Here is a 19,662-nt window from a genome sequence, read left to right as displayed (position 1 = left end):
ATCAGAGGCAGAGGCAAAAGGAAAGTGACAACAGCTCTTTATTTGATCAGCAGGAGCATCCAGAGAGCCCAGCTCGCAGGCTGGAAAGAATCTAGCGAGAGATTGAGAAACCCTGGCAAAAACCCACACTTATATACTTTGTTGCCAGCTCTGGGATTGGTGACATTGATTCCAGTCCTTGTGCTGAAGCTCCTGATTAGTCGTCTATGCAGGCTTCCTATTGGTCAGCCTGCAGGCTCCTATTGGCTGTGTAAGATCCAATCAGGAATCTGTGTCTGATCCAATCAGGGATCTGTGTCTGATCCAATCAGGGATCTCTCTTCGTAACAGCATGCAAAACATAACAAGAAGAGCCATCACTGTTAAGAAACCCCCTTCTAAGAGAAGCAATATCTAGTGCATCCATACAAAGATAGATAAACATGTACTATGTTATGTTTAAATAATTTTAGAGAATACCTATTCCATTGTTTTACTATAGTAAAATTATGGCAGATCCAGGAATAGCTCAAGATTAATTAATTAATTAATTTATTATTTAGATTTGTATGCTGCCTCTCTCCGCAGACTCGGGGCGGCTCACAACAGAATACAACAATTCATGACAAATCTAAATTAAAGTTTAAAATATTTTAAAAAAACCACTTACTAAGCAAACATACATACAAACCTACCATGAATAAATTGTATATGCTCGGGGGAGATGTCTCAGTTCCCCCATGCCTGACGACAAAGGTGGGTTTTAAGGAGCTTACGAAAGGCAAGGAGAGTAGGGGCTTCTAATCTCTGGGGGGAGTTGGTTCCAGAGAGTCGGGGCTGCCACAGAGAAGGCTCTTCCCCTGGGGCCCGCCAACTGACATTGTTTAGTTGACGGGACCCAGAGAAGGCCCACTCTGTGGGACCTAATCGGTTGCTGGGATTCGTGATTCCATAGTATGGTATTTTAAATAAAAACAGTGATCAAGTCAAAGTGACCTTGTTTTGTCATCAAGCAATTAAGGATAACAACTTCTTCCAGGCTGCACATATACAGTGCTGTGCACCTCTACAGAGGAATCTCTTTTTCTTATAGCAGAAGTGAATTTTGGAACATGGAGAGAGAAAGGCCTGGAATGCTTTATCATTAAACATTTGCTATTTTCTGCCTCTCCCACAGAAAGAAACACCAACAGCTTGACTCAGTGCAATATTTGGAAGGGTTTTAAATCTAAAAACAGCTAAGCAAGGCAGTTTTAAATTTTATTTATTTTGATGTTGGCTATAATGCAATTAAAAGAGAACATAGAAAACTGTTTTGTGCTCATATTCTCCTGACCTTCACTTCTCACTCCATTCAGGTGTTAGCAGTAAATATCAATGTTAGCCTTGTGTGCCTTGCCCAAACAGATCCTGAGTCGGAAAGATAGATTAAAATATCTTTATTTATGTATACAAGTTAAGGAGAGGTACCTTACCCAAGAGAGGAGAGGAGCAGCTTTGAAAGATATAAAATCACCTTATATACATATTAGGTTTGGAATAGTTCTTTCATTTGTTAACATTAACACATTTCTAATGGAGCACGCATGGTCGCTAAGTCTAGTATGTAGTATGTAGCATTCTATAGCACCCCATTATATTCTTAGAATGAACTTATTAATCATACTCTCATCTTCATATTCAGGAACATTATAAAGTTCAAGACAGGGGTGTCCTTGACAGGTTTAAACCAGCTTTCATATCAGGCAGCTTTCTTTGCTTCTTTAAAAAGTAGAAGTATTAATAAAAAAACATAAATTAATCAAATGTTTAATTACAAAACTAGTTAATAAAAACGTTAATCAAAGAGGTTTCCCTCTGTCATCAACTCCTAGAAGTGGGATCTTAAGGAAGGAGGAAGAGTTCACCCTCCCCAGGCATTGAATTATGGGTGTGGGTGTTCATGTTAATTATGAATTATGGGTGTGGGCACTCAGCTTCTGTTAATTGCATGGATGGAAGGTAGAAAATCCATACACAGAGAGGGAAAAACCTCAAAGGGGAAAGAATAGCAGCACATTTTTTTCCTTCACAATAGCAGCTAGAAGTTTCCTTCAAAAACATAGATGGAGATGGCTTAATTTACTCCCTCACTTGTATCTAGATTATAATGGAAAGGAGGAGACAGATCCTAGAATGTGAACATGTCTGTTATTCACATAAAATCTAATTTGAGCTCACTGGCGAAGTATTTCTGTTTTGCATACTGAAGATCTGAGGTGCAAACTTTATCATTTTGGCTTGGTAGGATTTTTGCCTCGAAACATTTGGAATGGTTGTCAGTCAGCATAGATCACATAGGTATTGGAATGGGTAGATTGACTCACTAAAATATAATTTCAATTGCGAGTGTGCATGTCAGTGTGGTAGATAGAATTTTGCTTTGTTGCACTGAAATGAACAGCAGTTTATAGTCTCTGGTAGATAATTATATAGACTCTACAAGAACCTGGAGAAAAACTTCTTGCCCTGCACTGGAGAGAAGAGCTGGGTCTTTTGTTTAATGAGTTATCGACTCTGGCATTGTGCTTGTGTTAAGACAGCTGGAGATTGAGTGGGGGAGTATGGGGAAAACAAGAAAGAAGCACAGAAGGCCACACTATCTTGGACTAATTTTGCTCCAATTTTAGTCATAAATCTACTCTAAACATTCCTTTCAGATTCTGATTCCCCTGCTGAAGCCTTGATCTTACACTCTCTATCTCCCACCCCTCGACCAATGTTTTCCACTTATTCTTTTAATTCTTCATTTTATGGGGTTCTGTCACTTTTGGACTCAGAGGGGAAAGACATTAGCATTTAGATGGATTTTTTTCCTCTTGCATTAATACCAATTGAAATTGAAAGCTGGGATTGGCGGGACACAAGGAACATGAGGGTTTTCCATGGTATAATTCCAAGATGACGTTTGTAGCAGGTGCACAATAAACATCCTCCCTGCCAACTCCGGAGGCTTTTGCCAATATAATTTTCACTGAACCCAGCTGCCCAAGGTTTGGATGCTACTTTTGTGGAAGAAAATCTGTCCCAGACTTTATTTTTTTATATCAATTTTTCACAAGTCGCCTTTACAGAATACAGAAAAGAGAATAATAGAAGGGGCGTTGTACTTACCAGATATGCCCTTTCTCATAGAATAGAGCTAGCCTCCAAGTCTGGGAAAACATCTTGATGTGGATTAACTAAGTGCATAGTGACTAAGTAGTGCATACAGGGTGCGTTCCAAAAGTAATGCAATTTTTTTTAAAAAAGTAATTCATTGAACAGATTTGTACATACACTGAAAATTCTTCAAAGTACTGTCCTTGAGCCTCTACACATTTTTTCCAGTGATTCTGCCATGACCAGTACGCGCCCTGGAAGGCATCTTCGGGGACCTCTCAAAAGGTCTTGGTCACAGCTGATTGGATCTCTTCTATGGACAAAAAACGTGCTTTTGCCACAACGTGCTACGAGTCTGCGAGTTCCTGGCCAAACACCTGGTGCCAACACTGCCCCCCTCCCATAGTCCTGATATCACCCCAGCAGACTTCTTTTTGTTCCCCAAAAAGGAACCTGTTTTTCATCCATAGAAGAGTTCCAATCAGCCGTGACAAAGACCTTGCGAGAGGTCCCCGAAGACGCCTTCCAGGGCGTGTATCGGTCATGGCAGAGTCACTGGAAAAAATGTGTAGAGGCCCAAGGACAGTACTTTGAATAATTTTATGTGATTGTGCAAATCTGTTCAATAAATTACTTTAAAAAATAATTGCATTACTTTTGGAATGCACCCTGTATATCGTACATATATCTAAATACGTGGATTAATAAGGGTTGTTTTCCTTTGTACACTAATAAAGTTTCTATTCTTGTCAAGGAGTGCACGTAGCATCTGATCTTAACCCCTTGACTTGAATAGGTGGGTTACAGCATGGGGCACTATTTATACCTTTTGTTTTCATTGGCTAAAGCAGTGTTTTCTCATCCTTGGAGGCTAGCTCCACCTACTATGGAGAATTGGAAGGGGCTTTGGAGGTTTTCTAGTCCGACCACCTGCTGGAGCAGGGGACCCTGTACCATTCTAGACAGCTGATTCGTCTCTTGTTAAAAACCTCCAGGGATGGATCATGCTGTCAATGGAGGTAAGCCCTTCCATTGAATAATTCAATTCAATGAATAATAAAATCAAAATCTTATTCTATGAGATCTATTCTATGAAATCTCTTCTATGACAAAATTATGTTCAATTCAAAATAACTGAACATTAATCCAGAAAGTGAAAACTTCATTTGATTTCAGGTTGCAATTATTTAAGTAATCATAGACTATCTAGGTTCAAAAGAACTTCCAATTCAGTGCACCACTTTGATTCCTAAAGAAATGGCCATTTAGCCTCTGCTGAGCCTCTGAGCCATGGTGGCACAATGGTTAGAATGCAGTATGCTGACTGCCAGCATTTCGATTCTCACTGGCTCAACTCAGCTTTCCACCCTTCCAAGGTCAGTAATATGAGGACCCAGATTGGTGGGGGCAGTGTACCAACTCTGTAAACCACTTAGAGAGGGCTATGAAGCACTGTGAAGTGGTATATAAGTCTAAGTGCTATTGCTAGTGAAGAGAATTCACTTGAGAAAATATTCCATTGTTAAACAGCTTTCACTTTTATTTATTTATTTATTATTTTATTAATTGGATTTCTATGCTGCCCCTCTCTGAGGACTCGGGGCGTCTCACAACATATAAAATATACAATACACAATATCTTAATCCAATTAACTAATTAAAAATCTAAAAAAAACACCCCAAAAACATAAAAAACAATCATTCCATTCACTCCACATTCTCTCAACACATTCATTGGGCAGGGGGCAAAGATCTAAAGGCCCCAGGCCTGGCAGCATAAGTGAGCCTTCAGACTCTTATGGAAAGCAAGGAGGGTGGGTGCCGTGCGAATCTCCGGGGGGAGCTGATTCCAGAGGGCTCGGGCCCCCACAAAGAAGGCTGTCCCCCTGGGCCCTGCCAAACAACATTGTCTGGTTGATGGAACCTGGAGGAGGCCGACTCTGTGGGACCTGACTGGTCGCTGGGATTCATGCGGCAGAAAGCGGTCTCGGAGGTATTCTGGTCCCATACCATGTAGGGCTTTATAGGTCATAACCAACATTTTGAATTGGGTCCAGAAACCAATTGGCAACCAATGCAGACCACAGAGTATTGGAGAAATATGTGAGTGTCTGGGCAAGCCCGTGACTGCTCGCGCAGCTGCATTTTGCACAATTTGTAGTTTCCGAATGCTTTTCAAAGGCAGCCCCATGTAGAGAGCATTGCAGTAGTCAAACCTCGATGTGATTAGGGAGGGAGTGACTGTGAGCAGAGATTCCCCGTCTAGGTAGGGCAGCAACTGGTGCTGGGCAAACGCCCCCCTCGCCACAGCCAAGAGGTGATGTTCTAATGTCAGCTGTGGGTCGAGGAGGACTCCCAAGTTGTGGACCCTCTCTGAGGGGGTCAAATATTCACCCACCTCCCAGGGTGATGGATTGGCAGATGGACATGTCCTTGGGAGGCAGTACCCACAGCCACTCTGTCTTGTCTGGATTGAGTTTCAGCCTGTTGGCACCCATCCAGATCCTGACAGCCTCCAGCAAATAATTTGGGAATAATTTCGAATGTCAAATTGAAATTGACTTCTTTGTAATTTAAATTAAATTGTTGTGGTTAGCTCTGGCCCAGCTCCTACCCCAAGGACTGTGGAGGTGGATGTGGGGGAAACATCCAAATGTCACAGGCTTGTTTTGCTGCCAACAGAGTCGGCCAGTGAATTATCGTCTTAAGAAGGAAGTGTCTGTGAGATGCAAGAGGGGGGCCTGGCAGACAGCCCAGGAAGAAGCCAGCCCTCATAATCTTCGATAGACTCTGATGAGGAAACAATGATAGGCCCACACATGCGTAGAGCTATGCATAGGAGAGAACAGCTTCAAAAGTATTACAGGCGATAAGGGAGTCCATCTGTGGTTGGGTGGGGTTCAAGTAATTAGGGCTGCTGTTAAATGGGCAGCGTGCTGGCCTCTCAGTGTGGAAGATTATCTGATCGTACTTGTGGACCTTGACTTGCCGTGCAGGATTGTTCTCAGGACTCTGTTTGGATTTCAGGACTTTGACCATAAATCATAGTGAGTTTTACAACGTCTGAAGAGTAGTGGCTGTGACAAATTTCACAGTTACTGGTTAATTGACTGCAGTTTTATTGTCTTTATTATCTCACTGCATTCAAGTGTGTTTTGTTTTTACAAGACATCCCTTTGAATTTAAAAAGGGAGTTTTGCTTCTATTTTTCTTTGGATAAAAAAACTATTGTTGCATTTTCCCGTGTGTGTGTCTGTTTTGGCTACTTTTACCTTTAATTGAAGGCTTGTGTCATAAGCCGGCAGAACATAAATATCCATAATTTCTTGCCCCATTTTCTGGGCAATTGCTCAATGTCATACAAGACAACTCTTCTGATATTCAAAGACTTTAGTAAGGGATCTGACTAAACAGACCACAGCCTAAATCTTGGTAAGATAGAAAAATATGGGGTAGATAGCATCACCACCACTGACAGAATAATTGCACTCAATATGTAATACTCTAAATACAGGGAAACATACAGTGGGGTATCTCAAGGTTCTGTCTTAGGCCCAATATTCTTCAACATTTTAATAAAAGATTTAAATGAGGGGAATAGAAAGGGAACTCATCAAATTTGCAGATGATATCAAACTGGGGGGAACATATATCATTTGATATGATATACTGTATATATGTTTTAGTGATATATGGTTTTTTTAGTTGTATTGTATACTTCACAATTAATGATGGACTCATCAGAACATGTTTCTTGCACATAGGAGGATGATCTAGATGGAATTCACATTGTGGCATTTGCTGAAGAAGACGATCCAGGTACAAAACACGTAGGCTTGTTGCAGGTCTTGGTGTAAAGAACGAACTATTGCTATCAGGGGATGACTTTCTGTCTGTCATCTGTCTATTACAAGAAAGTGTCCTATGGCATCAAAATGTATGCTGATTATAGGTATTCACCGCCATGAACTATGGTTCATTCTTCAGATGTGGGAGAAATTAGCTTGAAAGAGAGGCACATATAGTATACAGTACTCCCATTCTTTTAGAGGAGGGAAAATGGCATTTTTGCACTTTTCCTTCTTGCAAATAAAAGCTAAAAGCAATTTATTTAGGCAATCGGCTTTGAAATAAAAAAACATTTATCTGAGCATTTTCAGCTTAATCTCTGAAATGTTTCATTTGCGATAATACTTTAATCAGTGATTCACTGCCATCTCTTCTTCTCCTACTCCGTGTTTCATATGTAACTGGAACCATCTTTACTCTCACTCTGGGTACATTTATTCCCCTGTGATACGGTATGTGTAACATTAGAAAAATAGGGGGGGGGGAATTATCCAGCAGAAAGTCTTCCATTCAAGACATAATTGAAAAAATTATAATGTATGCAGAAATTGATAGTTTAACTAAATAAAAAAAATATAAATGAGAAAGAGTATACTAATTGTTGGGGTAGGTAGCATGGTAAAATGGAAAAAAAGTAAAATTAGAGAGTTAATAAATGTTAGATAATTTGGGGAGCAAATGTCAGAGGATCGGTCACAAAAGGAAAACAAAGAAAAAGTTAAATCAGAATAAGATCTTTGCTAAGACTTGATGTATATATGTAAGTACAATCCATGTAATAGTAAATAAACACTATTGGAATTATATTACAGGCACATCACAAATTGTCCAACTTTTATTTTAATGCTTTTTTAATGTGTGTTTTGTTGTTTGTATTTTGTGTGTCATAAATAAAGTTTATTTTTAATTAAAAAGAAAAAAGAAAAGTCTTCCAGCACTGAACTCAGAGTTTAGTGTCTACAAAAAGGACTTGGCAGCTACCACCAAAATTCAAAAGCAAGAACCACTAGTGAAATTATTGGACTGAGAAATATTGGACTGAAATAATCTTCTCTCATATGATTGTAATTTCTTGGAATATGCTATTCTTGTCTGATTACTATAAACACTCAAGTATTCTTCTGCAGAGCACTGTTATTATATTTTCAGATGGCTTTGAATTCCTGGAAATTGTCAAGCAGGTTGCCAAAGACAATACTGATAATCCCGATCTAAGCATTGTCTGGATTGATCCTGATGATTTTCCTCTGGTAAGTAGCCCTATCTCCCAGCTGGTCCCTTCTCATTTTTTACACACTTACATTCATGTACATGTAGAAGTACATAGACATTTCCATAGAGAGGAAAGAGAAGTATCTTAAAAGTGCCTTGCCATATATCCTGAGTGTTCTTTTAGTATGAGATTGCATAAAATGTTAAATCTGATTTTGTTTTTATCCAAAGAATGTTGAACAAGCTTTTGAACAAGTACTGCTAATTCACAATTGCTGGCATACAAAGATTTCAGCATTTATGTATACACTGGGCCATAATCTTGCACAGCATAAACTAGAATATGGTGCTGCTAAGTCTTTCCACCTCGAAAGGGCCTAGATATCTGCCATCCAGCATTCCCCTGCCTTTAAAAGGCTTGTTTACTCCCTTGTCACTGTTGAAATGGAACCCCTGTACAATGATGGACAATCAAGCTAAATTGAACCATATCTCAAAGGAAACATGCTGCATTGTCTCTTAGCTTCTTGTTGCTTGCATCAGGAGACAATGGAGAGCTTTACCTCCCACTAAGATTGATTCTGTTCCTACCATGATGTCTTTAGCTTTCAACTCTTATTGTTTATTGTATAGTTCAGATTTCCCCGCAACCAAATTTTCTTCACATAGCCTTAAACCACACATAATTGAAAATTGTGTTTAAACTTTAAACTGAAAACTGACTGGTCTGCCCATTTAGCTGCATTTGGTTGCAAATGGGTAGTTGACCATTAGGTATAAATGAAGCCTTACCTCAAACTTTTTGACCCAAAGCTGCTTTTTCAAGAGGCAAGGGACTTTTTTGGTTCTTCTTTGAAGATGTTTCACTTCTTGTCCAAGAAGCTTCTTCAGCTCAGACTGGATGGTGGGGAATGGAAGGATTTATACTCTTTGCAGACAGTTGGTCCATTAGCATTCTTTTAGAGAATCATTAAGGTCACTTGGAGGTTGAAAAAGCACCCTTGGGAGAACCATGACCTGGATGACTGAGAATCTCCATTGACATTAAACTTTTTGAGTTCACAATATGAATACACGTATAAGTAAGTTTTTCCTTTCTTTTGCTTCTACAGCTGATCACATACTGGGAAAAGACATTCAAGATTGATCTGTTCAAGCCACAAATTGGTGTGGTCAATGTCACCGATGTGAGTATCAGCTGACTCATAGTGTCAGTGGCCTTAGCATCAAGGCTACTGGATCTGGCTTTGTGCATCGTTATAACTTTGAATGGTACCTAAATGAAATGTTGTTAAGTCAAGGACTACCTGTATTTTGCTGTGACAATCAGTGATGGATTGTCTAAACATAGATAGGCAATTTATGATCCTTGGCTTAATTTTAAAAGGCCCTCTCTGAATATCTGTTTTGAAACTTCTCTGAAGATTATCTTGCCTCTGTGTAGTGTCCTGGAAAAAAATGTCAAAATAATAAGAGTGAGAAACAAAAAGAGAGGTGCAGGGAAAGGGAAAGGATGTCTTCGAGAGTAGATGGGAAACATAACTTCTATTCTTGTTCTTGTTACTATTTATCAGCAATTGTGATTATCCCAAACTTCTAGAAAAATTCAAAGGAATTTTATTTTAGCATGTGTATCTTAACAAAATTATAATTTTTAAAAAAATTATTATGTGCTATTTTTGTTTGTTAACATATATCATAAACTCCTGTAGGACCCTGTTTCCCCAAAAATAAGATATTCCCTGATAATAAGCCCAATAGGGCTTTGGGTGCATGGCAATAAGGCCAAGCACTTATTTCAGGATTCAAAAAACTATAAGATAGGTTAGAAACATATTGTTATTCATTGAAGGTATATGTGTTGTTATGTATTTATGTGTTTAAGGTGGAGAAAAAAAATTACTGGAAAAAAACATAAGATGGGGTGTTATTTTGGGGAAAACATGGTATTGCTACTTATATTTGAAAGCAATTTATTGGGAGAAAGTGTAGAATGAAATCCACAAATGATTTTTCCTTGATTTCCAGTTTTCTAAACTCCCATTTTATAAGTAGTTGGAGAAGATTTAAGATTTAAACATATTTTGCTCCAAAAATGCCCAGTATTCTGTGAAGAAAATGTTCACCCTTCCTTTCAGGCTGACAGTGTCTGGATGGACATCAGGGATGATGATGAACTCCCTACAGTTGAGGAATTAGAAGATTGGATAGAAGATGTGCTTTCTGGCAAAATAAACACAGAAGATGATGATATTGATGATGATGATAATGATGACGATGACGATGATGACGATGATGATGATTAGCTCATTGGATACTGGACACCAAAATCTGTGTGCCTCAAAATACTATGCCTTACAGTATTTCTCTTCTAAAGGGAAAATACTGTTCTTTTTGACTTCTAAAGGTCATTGAAAATTCATAGTCTTGATCCCTTTTATTTGTCCTGCTTCCCAAATACCATCTTTACCCTTATGGCTTCCACAATGTGTACTCTATACCTACAGAAAGTTAAAAATGATTATTATTTAATTGTGTAAGCTCAGTGTTTATGCTCCCTGCAGGAAACTTTAAATCTATTCATTCATAAGAGAAAATAAAAAATATATAATAGTTCATGAGTTAGCAATGACATTTCTACCCTGCATTACTCCCAACAGAATGGCTTGCCAAATCAAGGTGTAATGGAAACAGTGGAGAGCAATAGGCCTTTTGTCCCTGTTCTTCTATCCCTTGGGATTATGGACTCACGTTTTCTTCACATGCCTTCTGTGGAGGACACATCCTCAACAATGGAATTTCTTTCTTTGAGGCAAACTGCTGCTTGTTTTTTGTTGCTTTCCCCTTTCCTGCTACTTCCTTCCCTGACAGCAGCAGAGAAGTGATCCCCCAACTTTGATGGCATCGTTTCTGAGATTCAGTAAGCAGAACCCTGTGTGGTAGCACTTTTAAAAATGGCATACTTTCTTCCCATCTTGGAGATCACAGGAAAACACATGGCGGTGGATGTGGGGAAGAGTCCAATTGGCTTTCTTTTGGAATGACTTGCATCTATTCTCCAAATGGGTCTAGGACAATTTGCCACAGCCAGCTCACCGTGGCCATCTCTCCGTGGCCATCTGTGCAATTCCATGCCAGATAACACTGTGAGATAAACGTTATCTTTGACATTATTTCCATTGACAAAACTGGAGGGGCGGCAAGGAAATCCAATAAACAAACAAACAAACAAACGAATAATGTTGGAGAAACAGTGGTTTATTGCATTGAATTATCCCATGTGGAATTTTCCATGGAGAGTTGTTCCATGGCAAGTTGGTCATGATGCAATGGATGGGGCAAATTGTCCCATTCTGCTCCAAACACCAGAAGGAAAGGACTGGGGAATTACCAATAATGACCGATGTTGAAATTGTTTGGTTCAGAATATATATTTCCCATTCTTTGTAATGCTTATATTCTATTCTTGGATCCTGTTCAATGGAAATGTAAAATAAATTCTGATTGGACTGATGCAGGATTTCATTTAATCTTATCTTATTTCTGTGCTTATCAATACTCAGTCTGCAATAAAGCTAATTGGGCTATCCATCACTGCCCTGTTTCCTAGAGGATGATATTCAAGTTTCCTCCCCATAATCAAAATATGATTGGCCAATGTGAAATTACTCTGTATAAATAATGTATCAGGATTTCCATCTCCATTAAAACTCCATGTTGTGTGTGTATTCATATGCATGTATCACTTTTTAATTTATCCAAATAAACAGAATACAAGCTTGGAAGTCTTCCTAGTCCAACCAGGTTCTTGAGCAGGAGACCTTATATCAGGGGTGTCAAACTCACTTCATCTCAGCATTGCCGTGTGACATGTTGCAACTGTTTCCCCTTTCGCTACACTGGGGGGGGGGGGTGGCCAGCACATCATACATCCAGGGCGCGGGCTGTGAATTTGACATCCCTGCCTTATGCTATTCTAGACAAATGATTATCCAATCTCTTCTTGAAAACTTCCACTGATGGAGAACCCATAATTTATGGTTTATTTCATTACCAATCATGTTTCAAATTATGTTCAGCTGATACGTTATTGTCTGAAGGTCTTCCCTTTTGCACCTACCAACTTTACAAAAATTGACTTTATGACATTGTTTTCTGCCACATTTCCACTATGTTGCCTTTGTCTTATCCTGGAAATTTCTCATGAGTGAGATATGCTTGCCATCTTTGTTGTACCAATGATCTCCATTTATTCTGTCCAAGGAAAATGTAATTATGTGCTATGACTGATAGCAAATTTCAAGTTGGGTAGAGGAATTAATACTTTCATTTAGCAATGGGGAAAGTCCCAAATATAGGATCACAGAGTATGTTTCTTATAAGCTTTTCCTCACTCTTACTGATACATTGAAATTAGTTGAAATGAATTAGAGAAAAAAATGATTTTTCAAAATGCAGTTATTTATTTATTTATTCATCCAACATCTTAATTTCAGTCTAAACATCTCATTCTTATTGTCAAATGCCTTGGGGTTTTCCTCAAAATGTTTTATGACATAGCCCTATTCTAGTTTCACCAGAGGGGAAGTAGGGAAGGATTGTATTGTCAGCTTGCTCTCTAATGCTGCCCATGCTGTCGCTATTAGATTCATGTATTGAATGTTTACAAAAGCTGACCTTTCTCAATGCAACTTTATTGCTTTGCCCTATGATTGGATCTCCAATTGTGCAGGGATTCCAATTGCATTAAACATCTGCATCCAATAGTTGGAGGGGGCATCTGAGCTTGATCCAACTCCCACACCCACAGATTTTACGGTAGCCATTAATTGGGGCATCATCATATCCAATCTTATGACTTATTAAGTTATGGCCTGTGTCACCCTTCACACTCATGGGATCACATTTAGCAATCAGCTCACTTTCAGCTGATTGCAAATATCCTATGATCACATAACAGCAATTTTTGGAAGATTTTCTCAGTTTCAGATATTTACTTAGTTTTCAGCAAAATTTCCCATTGGTGAAAACAGGTTTGCTTACCAATTGCCAGGTTTGCTTAATGACTGCAGCATTCTTTTAACAACTGCATGGGTGACATGGGTCATAACTTTGAAAATGGTTATAAGTAGCTCTGTGGAGGTCTCTCATATCTTTGAATGATTGCTAAGTGACTGGTCATTAAGTGAGGACTACTTGCATTAGTATTATTCTTGGAACACCAGCCTGAAACTGTTAATTGCACTGAGTCAGCACCTGAGACAGTTCATGGCTTATGATTTCTAAGCTTCAGCCTCTCTTTTCATACCAACTCATATATATTGAATCAGAGCCTGTGAATGAGATCCTAGTTCAGTGCTTTCTTTTACCAGCAATCATTAATCAAGAACAGTGCTGCTTAGCAAATATTGGACATTGTGCCTACAGATCTTCAAAAGGATAGAAGTTATGACTGTTCAAAAGGAGAAGTAATGCCTATTTCTCCAGTTCCCTTGCTTAAATTGGTTTGATATTGCCTGTGAATAAGTTCCACCAGGATCTTACTTTTGTTTGGTTCTTCTACAAGTGATATTAAAAGCACATTGGTAGTGAGGACAGAAAAGCGATGCTATTCTTTGCTCTCAGCTCCATCCATATAACACAGTTCTATTGTCCCAGGCAAATGTCAAGTAATTTTGATGCCCAAACATTAACAATAAGCAAGTATTGCATTTAATGCCATTGCATTGAATTTTGATTTGTGAAGCATTCTGCATTGTTCATTTACTTGGACACAGATACACTTCTGTTGAGAGTTACACACTGTACTGAGCTATAAAATGATTGCAATTTTATGGATTAGGGAACATCTGAGTCCAGTTAATTGTGGCTTATGCAGGGTTAAGCAAACCATATGTCTTTGTGCTATTTAATCATTCTCCCACAGGTCTTTTTTCTTAACATAATGCTGCTATACGAATTATGAATCTGATTTTCATATATAAAATATGGTTGTCAAAAATCTGAAGTACTGGTTATAACTTCACACATTGCAATGAAGATCTAAAAGAAGAAAAATACGTTTTGATGTTTTATGACATTTGTAGTTGTAATCAAGTAGTTGTAATCAAGAATTTTCTCATTGAACTATGATACTTGCAGTTCTGTTTACTCTGGCTAATTCTTGCTCTCAATTTTCTTAGATATAATTAGAAACTATGAAGTATGTCATTCATCTCACGTGACTTAGTTGATGAAGAAGGTATACTTCTAAGAATGATGCATATGCAGCTAACACACATATTTCATTGTTTCATTATTTGACAGTTATTTTAACATAATAGGCCAATACAGTGTGAAATAACATATTTTTCAGAGTATAAGACGCACTTTCAGGGTGACTTTAGCTCCTTTCAGAGCCCTCCAATGGGGAGATGTTGGCATGGGAGTGCAGAGACCCCGTGGCATCTGATCTCGCTGCAACATCAGCCCAAAATTAGTACTGCCCCAAGTTGTATGACAGCAATGTACTGTGTCAAAGAAGAAATGAAAACCATTGTTTTAGCTTATATGGCATGGCAAGGGCAAGGAAGATCCAGCTTTGCTTATGCTGTAATTGCTTGACTTTCATAAAAGTTAACTTTTCACTTCCAAAGTGGAGTCAAAGGTCTTTCTTTCCTAAATGCTGTCAATACAAGCCTGACAAAATATTAACAAAAGTGTTCTCCATTCTATCCTTCCTGCAATTTACACTTCCATTTATTCATGCAAACTGTTGTATGTCACAAGTACAAAATACAGCAACCATATTATTATTTTACTTAAAATGCAAATTCTTAGTGTTAACTTTGTTTTTATAGAACAACTAAGGCTGGTTATACCCAGATGCATATGTAAAGATGAATCTTTTCTGTTTTGTAATGATTGCTAATTCAATCACATGACCATTCTGGGCAATATAAAACTCTTTGGCCACCATCCACTCTCCACAGATGTCAATCGGTTCCAATCACTGCCCCTATTATCCAGTTGGCATCTGGTCAAGGACTGGAGCATAGAAGGGTGGCATTTGTAGTACAGGCTGAATTTTCTTAAAATTAAAGCCTGCTAAAATAAATTATTAACAATTATATATAAAGCTTTTTATGACTCGGATGCCAAAAACAATTGGCTGGAAACTGCCATGGCAAATGAAAGTGTCAAATATACACAGTGTAAAATAGCCATGGGTAAAATAAGCTCAAATATCTCAACTGCTCAACTATTGTATCTAAAAAAAAAGATCAAATGGTGTATATTTGGAGAAAGTTCATCCAAAGGAAGAATTAGCCAATTTCCACACCATTGTCATACAATTTCTACATGATACCATAAAAACTCACAATGGTAACATAATGAAAGATCACTGAATTAATCATTCCCAAATCTTTTACAATGATAATATTACTAAACTTCTGGAATTTGCCTACAACATTCATATCCATAAGAAACAATGAAGCAGTGACCAAGAGGAAGCTGAATGCTGGGGTGAAGCCTCTATCAAGGCTCACCTGGGAGCAGACTCAACCTGATGGGGTACAAGAGGCACAGTGCTGCAGAATCAAAGCCAAAGAGGGACCAAGAGTGCCGTCAGCTGGGACAAAAGGTGGTATCTGCCCCAGTGGCCACTTCTCCAGCCAACCCCAGCCACTCTAGCCTGCAGGGCTGTCCTATACTTCTGATGTGGCCAGCAAGGCCATAGGGCAGCCAAATGCTTGGCACCTACTCCTTGACTAGAAGAGGGGTACCTGATCCCAACAAGCCAAAGAAGCTGCAGTGAAAAGGGTGAGAGAGATTGAGCGTGGTGCAGCAGGTTGTAGAGGTCTCCTCCCCTAGTAGTGAAGGAGTGGGAACTCCGGCACATTTTTCATGGAGTTATGGAACAGAGAGTAAGAATGTGAAGTTCCTGACAAGACTGGGGCAATACGGACCAGACACATAGATTCAGAGTAAACAAACTGGTATAAGAAGAAGACTTGAATGAATCCAGACACCCAAAATTTGAGACAATTTTAGTTGGAACAGGGGACACCCTGAGTCTGCTTCACAGAGTATGTTTACATAAAAATTTCTTTATTCATATATAATTCCAATTGGGCAGCTACAGCTTAAAACAAACCAAAAATGAAAGAAAAGAAAAAAATGTTGATATTTGGCCAGCCAACAAATTAAAAATTGGGCTTCTCAACTTGAATTAAAAAAGCAGTGGGGAATAGATAGGTAGTGGTGAACTCCCCCCTCCCCAGATCACAATTTCATTAGAACTATTACTGTACTTGTATTTTTCCCATTGTCTGGGGAACAAGCCACAAGTTGCCCCAAGAAAAGTGGAAATTTAAAGGGAAAAAAATTCCACAAGTCTGGAAATGATTTTAAAAGATGTGTGTGTGTGTTTTGTTAGTATTGGGTCATTTCTAAGACCTGGGGGAGCAGACTCTCTTCTTATTTTCTTCTAAGCCTTCTTTTTGGAGAGTTCTAATTGTAACACAAATTTTGTTCCCAGCTTTTAAATGTTATATTCCAATTGCTTATGTCTAAAACAAATTAAACATTGCTTACATTCATCATAAACTTCGCTTTTGTGACCACGGCAACGAAAATTATGCATTTTTACTATAGAAACATCTTCTCATTTATATAGTCAGACTAAGAACACTATATGCATTGCAAATTTACACAGATTACCAAAAACTGTTCAGAAGTGTGTGGTTTTCCGAGAGTTTTCCGACTATATTGCAAATCAGTTTCATGACTCAATCCCCAAATATAGTCGCCCATCATGTTTTCATTATATTGTCCTTGGTAATGGCGTTCAAAGTTCATAATGTCCTGGTGAAAGCGCTCACCTTGCTCCTCTGAATAAGCTCCCATGTTCTATTTGAACTTATCAAGATGAGCATCAGGGATATGGATTTTGAGTGACATCCTGCAGCCCATTGCACCATAGTTCTTTACCAGAGTCTGAACCAGTTGTACATAGTTTTCATCTTTATAATTGCCTAGGAAGCCGCGAACCACTGCGACAAAACTGTTCCAAGCTGCTCTCTCCTTCCTATTCAGCTTCTTGGGAAATTCACTGTACTCTATGATCTTCTTGATTTGTGGTCTGACGAATACACCAGCTTTGATCTTTACTTCAGGCAGCTTAGGGCAGGGGTAGGGAACGTTGGCTCTTCTATGACATGAGGACTTCAACTCCCAGAAGTCCTGAGCTAGCATGATTGGCTCAGGAATTCTGGGAGTTAAAGTCCATAAATCATAGAAGAGCCAACGTTCCCTACCCCTGGCTTAGGGAAAAGATCTTGGAGGTAATTGAAAGCTCTCAACTCCTTATCTAGAACCCTGACAAATTGTTTTATGAGCCCCAACTTGATGTGTAGTGGTGGCATCAGCACTTTGCGTTGGTCCACCAGTGGCTCCCCCTTTACATTGTTCTTCCCCACAGTGAACTCTGTCCGCTGAGGCCAGTCCTGCCTGTGATAGTGCGCTTCAGTATTTCGGCTGTCCCAAAGGCAAATAAAGCAAGGGTAATATACTATATGGTGGGCTCTCTCTTTTTTTTGCCCCCTTTATATATATTTTAGCTATCTTTTTTTATATTAATTTAAATACTGTGTTGGAGATAATTGGAAATATTTGCTCCTTTTCTTTCCCCTTAAGGTTCTTTTTTTTCTTTTATTTTAAAGGGCATTTATTATGGAAGAAGGTTTAAAGTATATATGAAAATTGAAACATTTTGATCTAATTAATTTGATGTGATTAGGAATAGTAACAGCCTAAAATGTATACAGCTTTTTAAAAACTTTTTTTTATCATATGAGGAATTGGAACAATTATTTTTTGGTCCAGATGTTAAATCGTCAGGTGGCATTGGTTAATCTGTGTATACCAAAATTGTAAAAATGTTATATTGCAAATTAATTTGAAATTAACAGTATTTTTTTTTCTGTACATGTGATTGGAGAAGAAAAAATTAAAAACATTAACCCCCCCAAAAAGAGGAATACACCAGTGTCAAGATGTTGCTAGGTTCGGTTGGGAAGTTATCGGAGATTTCAAAATGTTCTCATTCCTGATGGGCCCCCAAGGTGGTTTTACTAAGTATCCTTGCTTTATTTGCCTTTGGGACAGCTGGGATACTGAAGCGCACTACCACAGGCAGGACTGGCCTCAGCGGACAGAGTTCACTGTGGGGAAGAACAATATAAAGTGGGAGCTCATAAAACAATTTGTCAGGGTTCTAGATAAGGAGTAGAGAGCTTTCCTATTTCTCTAAGCTGTCTGAAGCAAAGATCAAAGCTGGTGTCTTCGTCGGACCACAGCTTGGAACACTTTTGTTGCAGTGGTTCGCGGCTTCCTAGGCAATCATAAAGATGAAAACTATGTACAACTGGTTCAGACTCTGATAAAGAACTATGGTGCAATGGGCTGCAGGATGTCACTCAAAATCCATATCCTTGATGCTCATCTTGATAAGTTCAAAGAGAACATGGGAGCTTATTTCAGAGGAGCAAGGTGAGCGCTTTCACCAGGACATTATGAACTTTGACTGCCATTACTAAGGACAATATAACGAAAACATGATGGGCGACTATATTTGGGGATTGATTTGTGAAACTGATTTGCAGTATAGTCGTAAATCTCGAAAAGCCGCACACTTCTGAACAGTTTTTGGTAATCTGTGTAAATTTGCAATGCATATAGTGTTCTTAGTCTGACTATATAAATGAGAAGATGCAAAATCATCTGTTTCTATAGTAAAAATGCATAATTTTCATTGCCGTGGTCACAAAAGTAAAGTTTATGATGAATGTAAGCAATTTTTAATTTGTTTTAGACATAAGCAATTGGAATATAACATTTATAAGCTGGGAACAAAATTTGTGTTATATAGTGTACTATGTATGCATAAATAGCATCATTAGTATTATTATATATAAAGAAAATTGACTCGGGCAATACACTGTTCACCAAGCACCTATGTTAAAGAAAAAAGTATAAATAATTTAAAAATAAAGAGATTTCTTTTTCAAAAAAAATTTAAAAAATAAATTCATACTTTCTAAATAGATAAATGGATTATTGTGGAATAATTAAACCTTCCCCATCAGTGCTTTCTTCAGTGAATAGATGTTATAGGTATTGCCTAGTAATTCTGGATGCAAACAAAATAGATTTACTATTTATTGTTTTATTGCTGTTGGGTCAGAAAATCTATATAATTGGCACCATTTATGTGGATTGCTAGATGCTTACAAATATTGTAATAGCTGCGGGTCCACAGCATTTAATTAGCCTTTGGAAAGACTAATTCTTGTAAACTACAACATGGCCTTTCCTAATACATTTGTAATCTATGTTTATTTAAAGTATTTTAAATATATCCTCTCCATTTCAACAGTCACACATACTTGAATAGTAAAACTTAAAGCTCTAGCAAATCATCTAAGTGCTAATTTTACA

At 38.3% G+C, this 19,662-nt stretch overlaps 1 protein-coding gene across 4 annotated transcripts in view; it reads left to right on the top strand.

Moving 5' to 3' along the window:
• The window catches only part of LOC139158812 (calsequestrin-2), a 66,752-nt gene extending 54,786 nt beyond the window's left edge, over positions 1–11,966 (top strand). For all 4 annotated transcript variants that reach the window (XM_070736152.1, XM_070736151.1, XM_070736149.1 and 1 more), the window contains exons 9-12: positions 6,885–6,939; positions 8,119–8,219; positions 9,294–9,368; positions 10,320–11,966. In XM_070736152.1, coding sequence (XP_070592253.1) covers positions 6,885–6,939; positions 8,119–8,219; positions 9,294–9,368; positions 10,320–10,487 — 399 coding nt within the window. In that variant the 3' untranslated portion in view covers positions 10,488–11,966. The remainder of the gene's footprint in view (positions 1–6,884; positions 6,940–8,118; positions 8,220–9,293; positions 9,369–10,319) is intronic.
• The last annotated feature ends 7,696 nt before the right edge of the window (positions 11,967–19,662 follow it).

The sequence above is a fragment of the Erythrolamprus reginae genome, chromosome 2 (assembly GCF_031021105.1).
Source record: "Erythrolamprus reginae isolate rEryReg1 chromosome 2, rEryReg1.hap1, whole genome shotgun sequence".
NCBI classification, from domain to species: Eukaryota; Metazoa; Chordata; class Lepidosauria; order Squamata; family Dipsadidae; genus Erythrolamprus; species Erythrolamprus reginae.
Note: the sequence above shows the minus strand (reverse complement) of the source record. Positions and strands in the feature narration are given on the sequence as shown.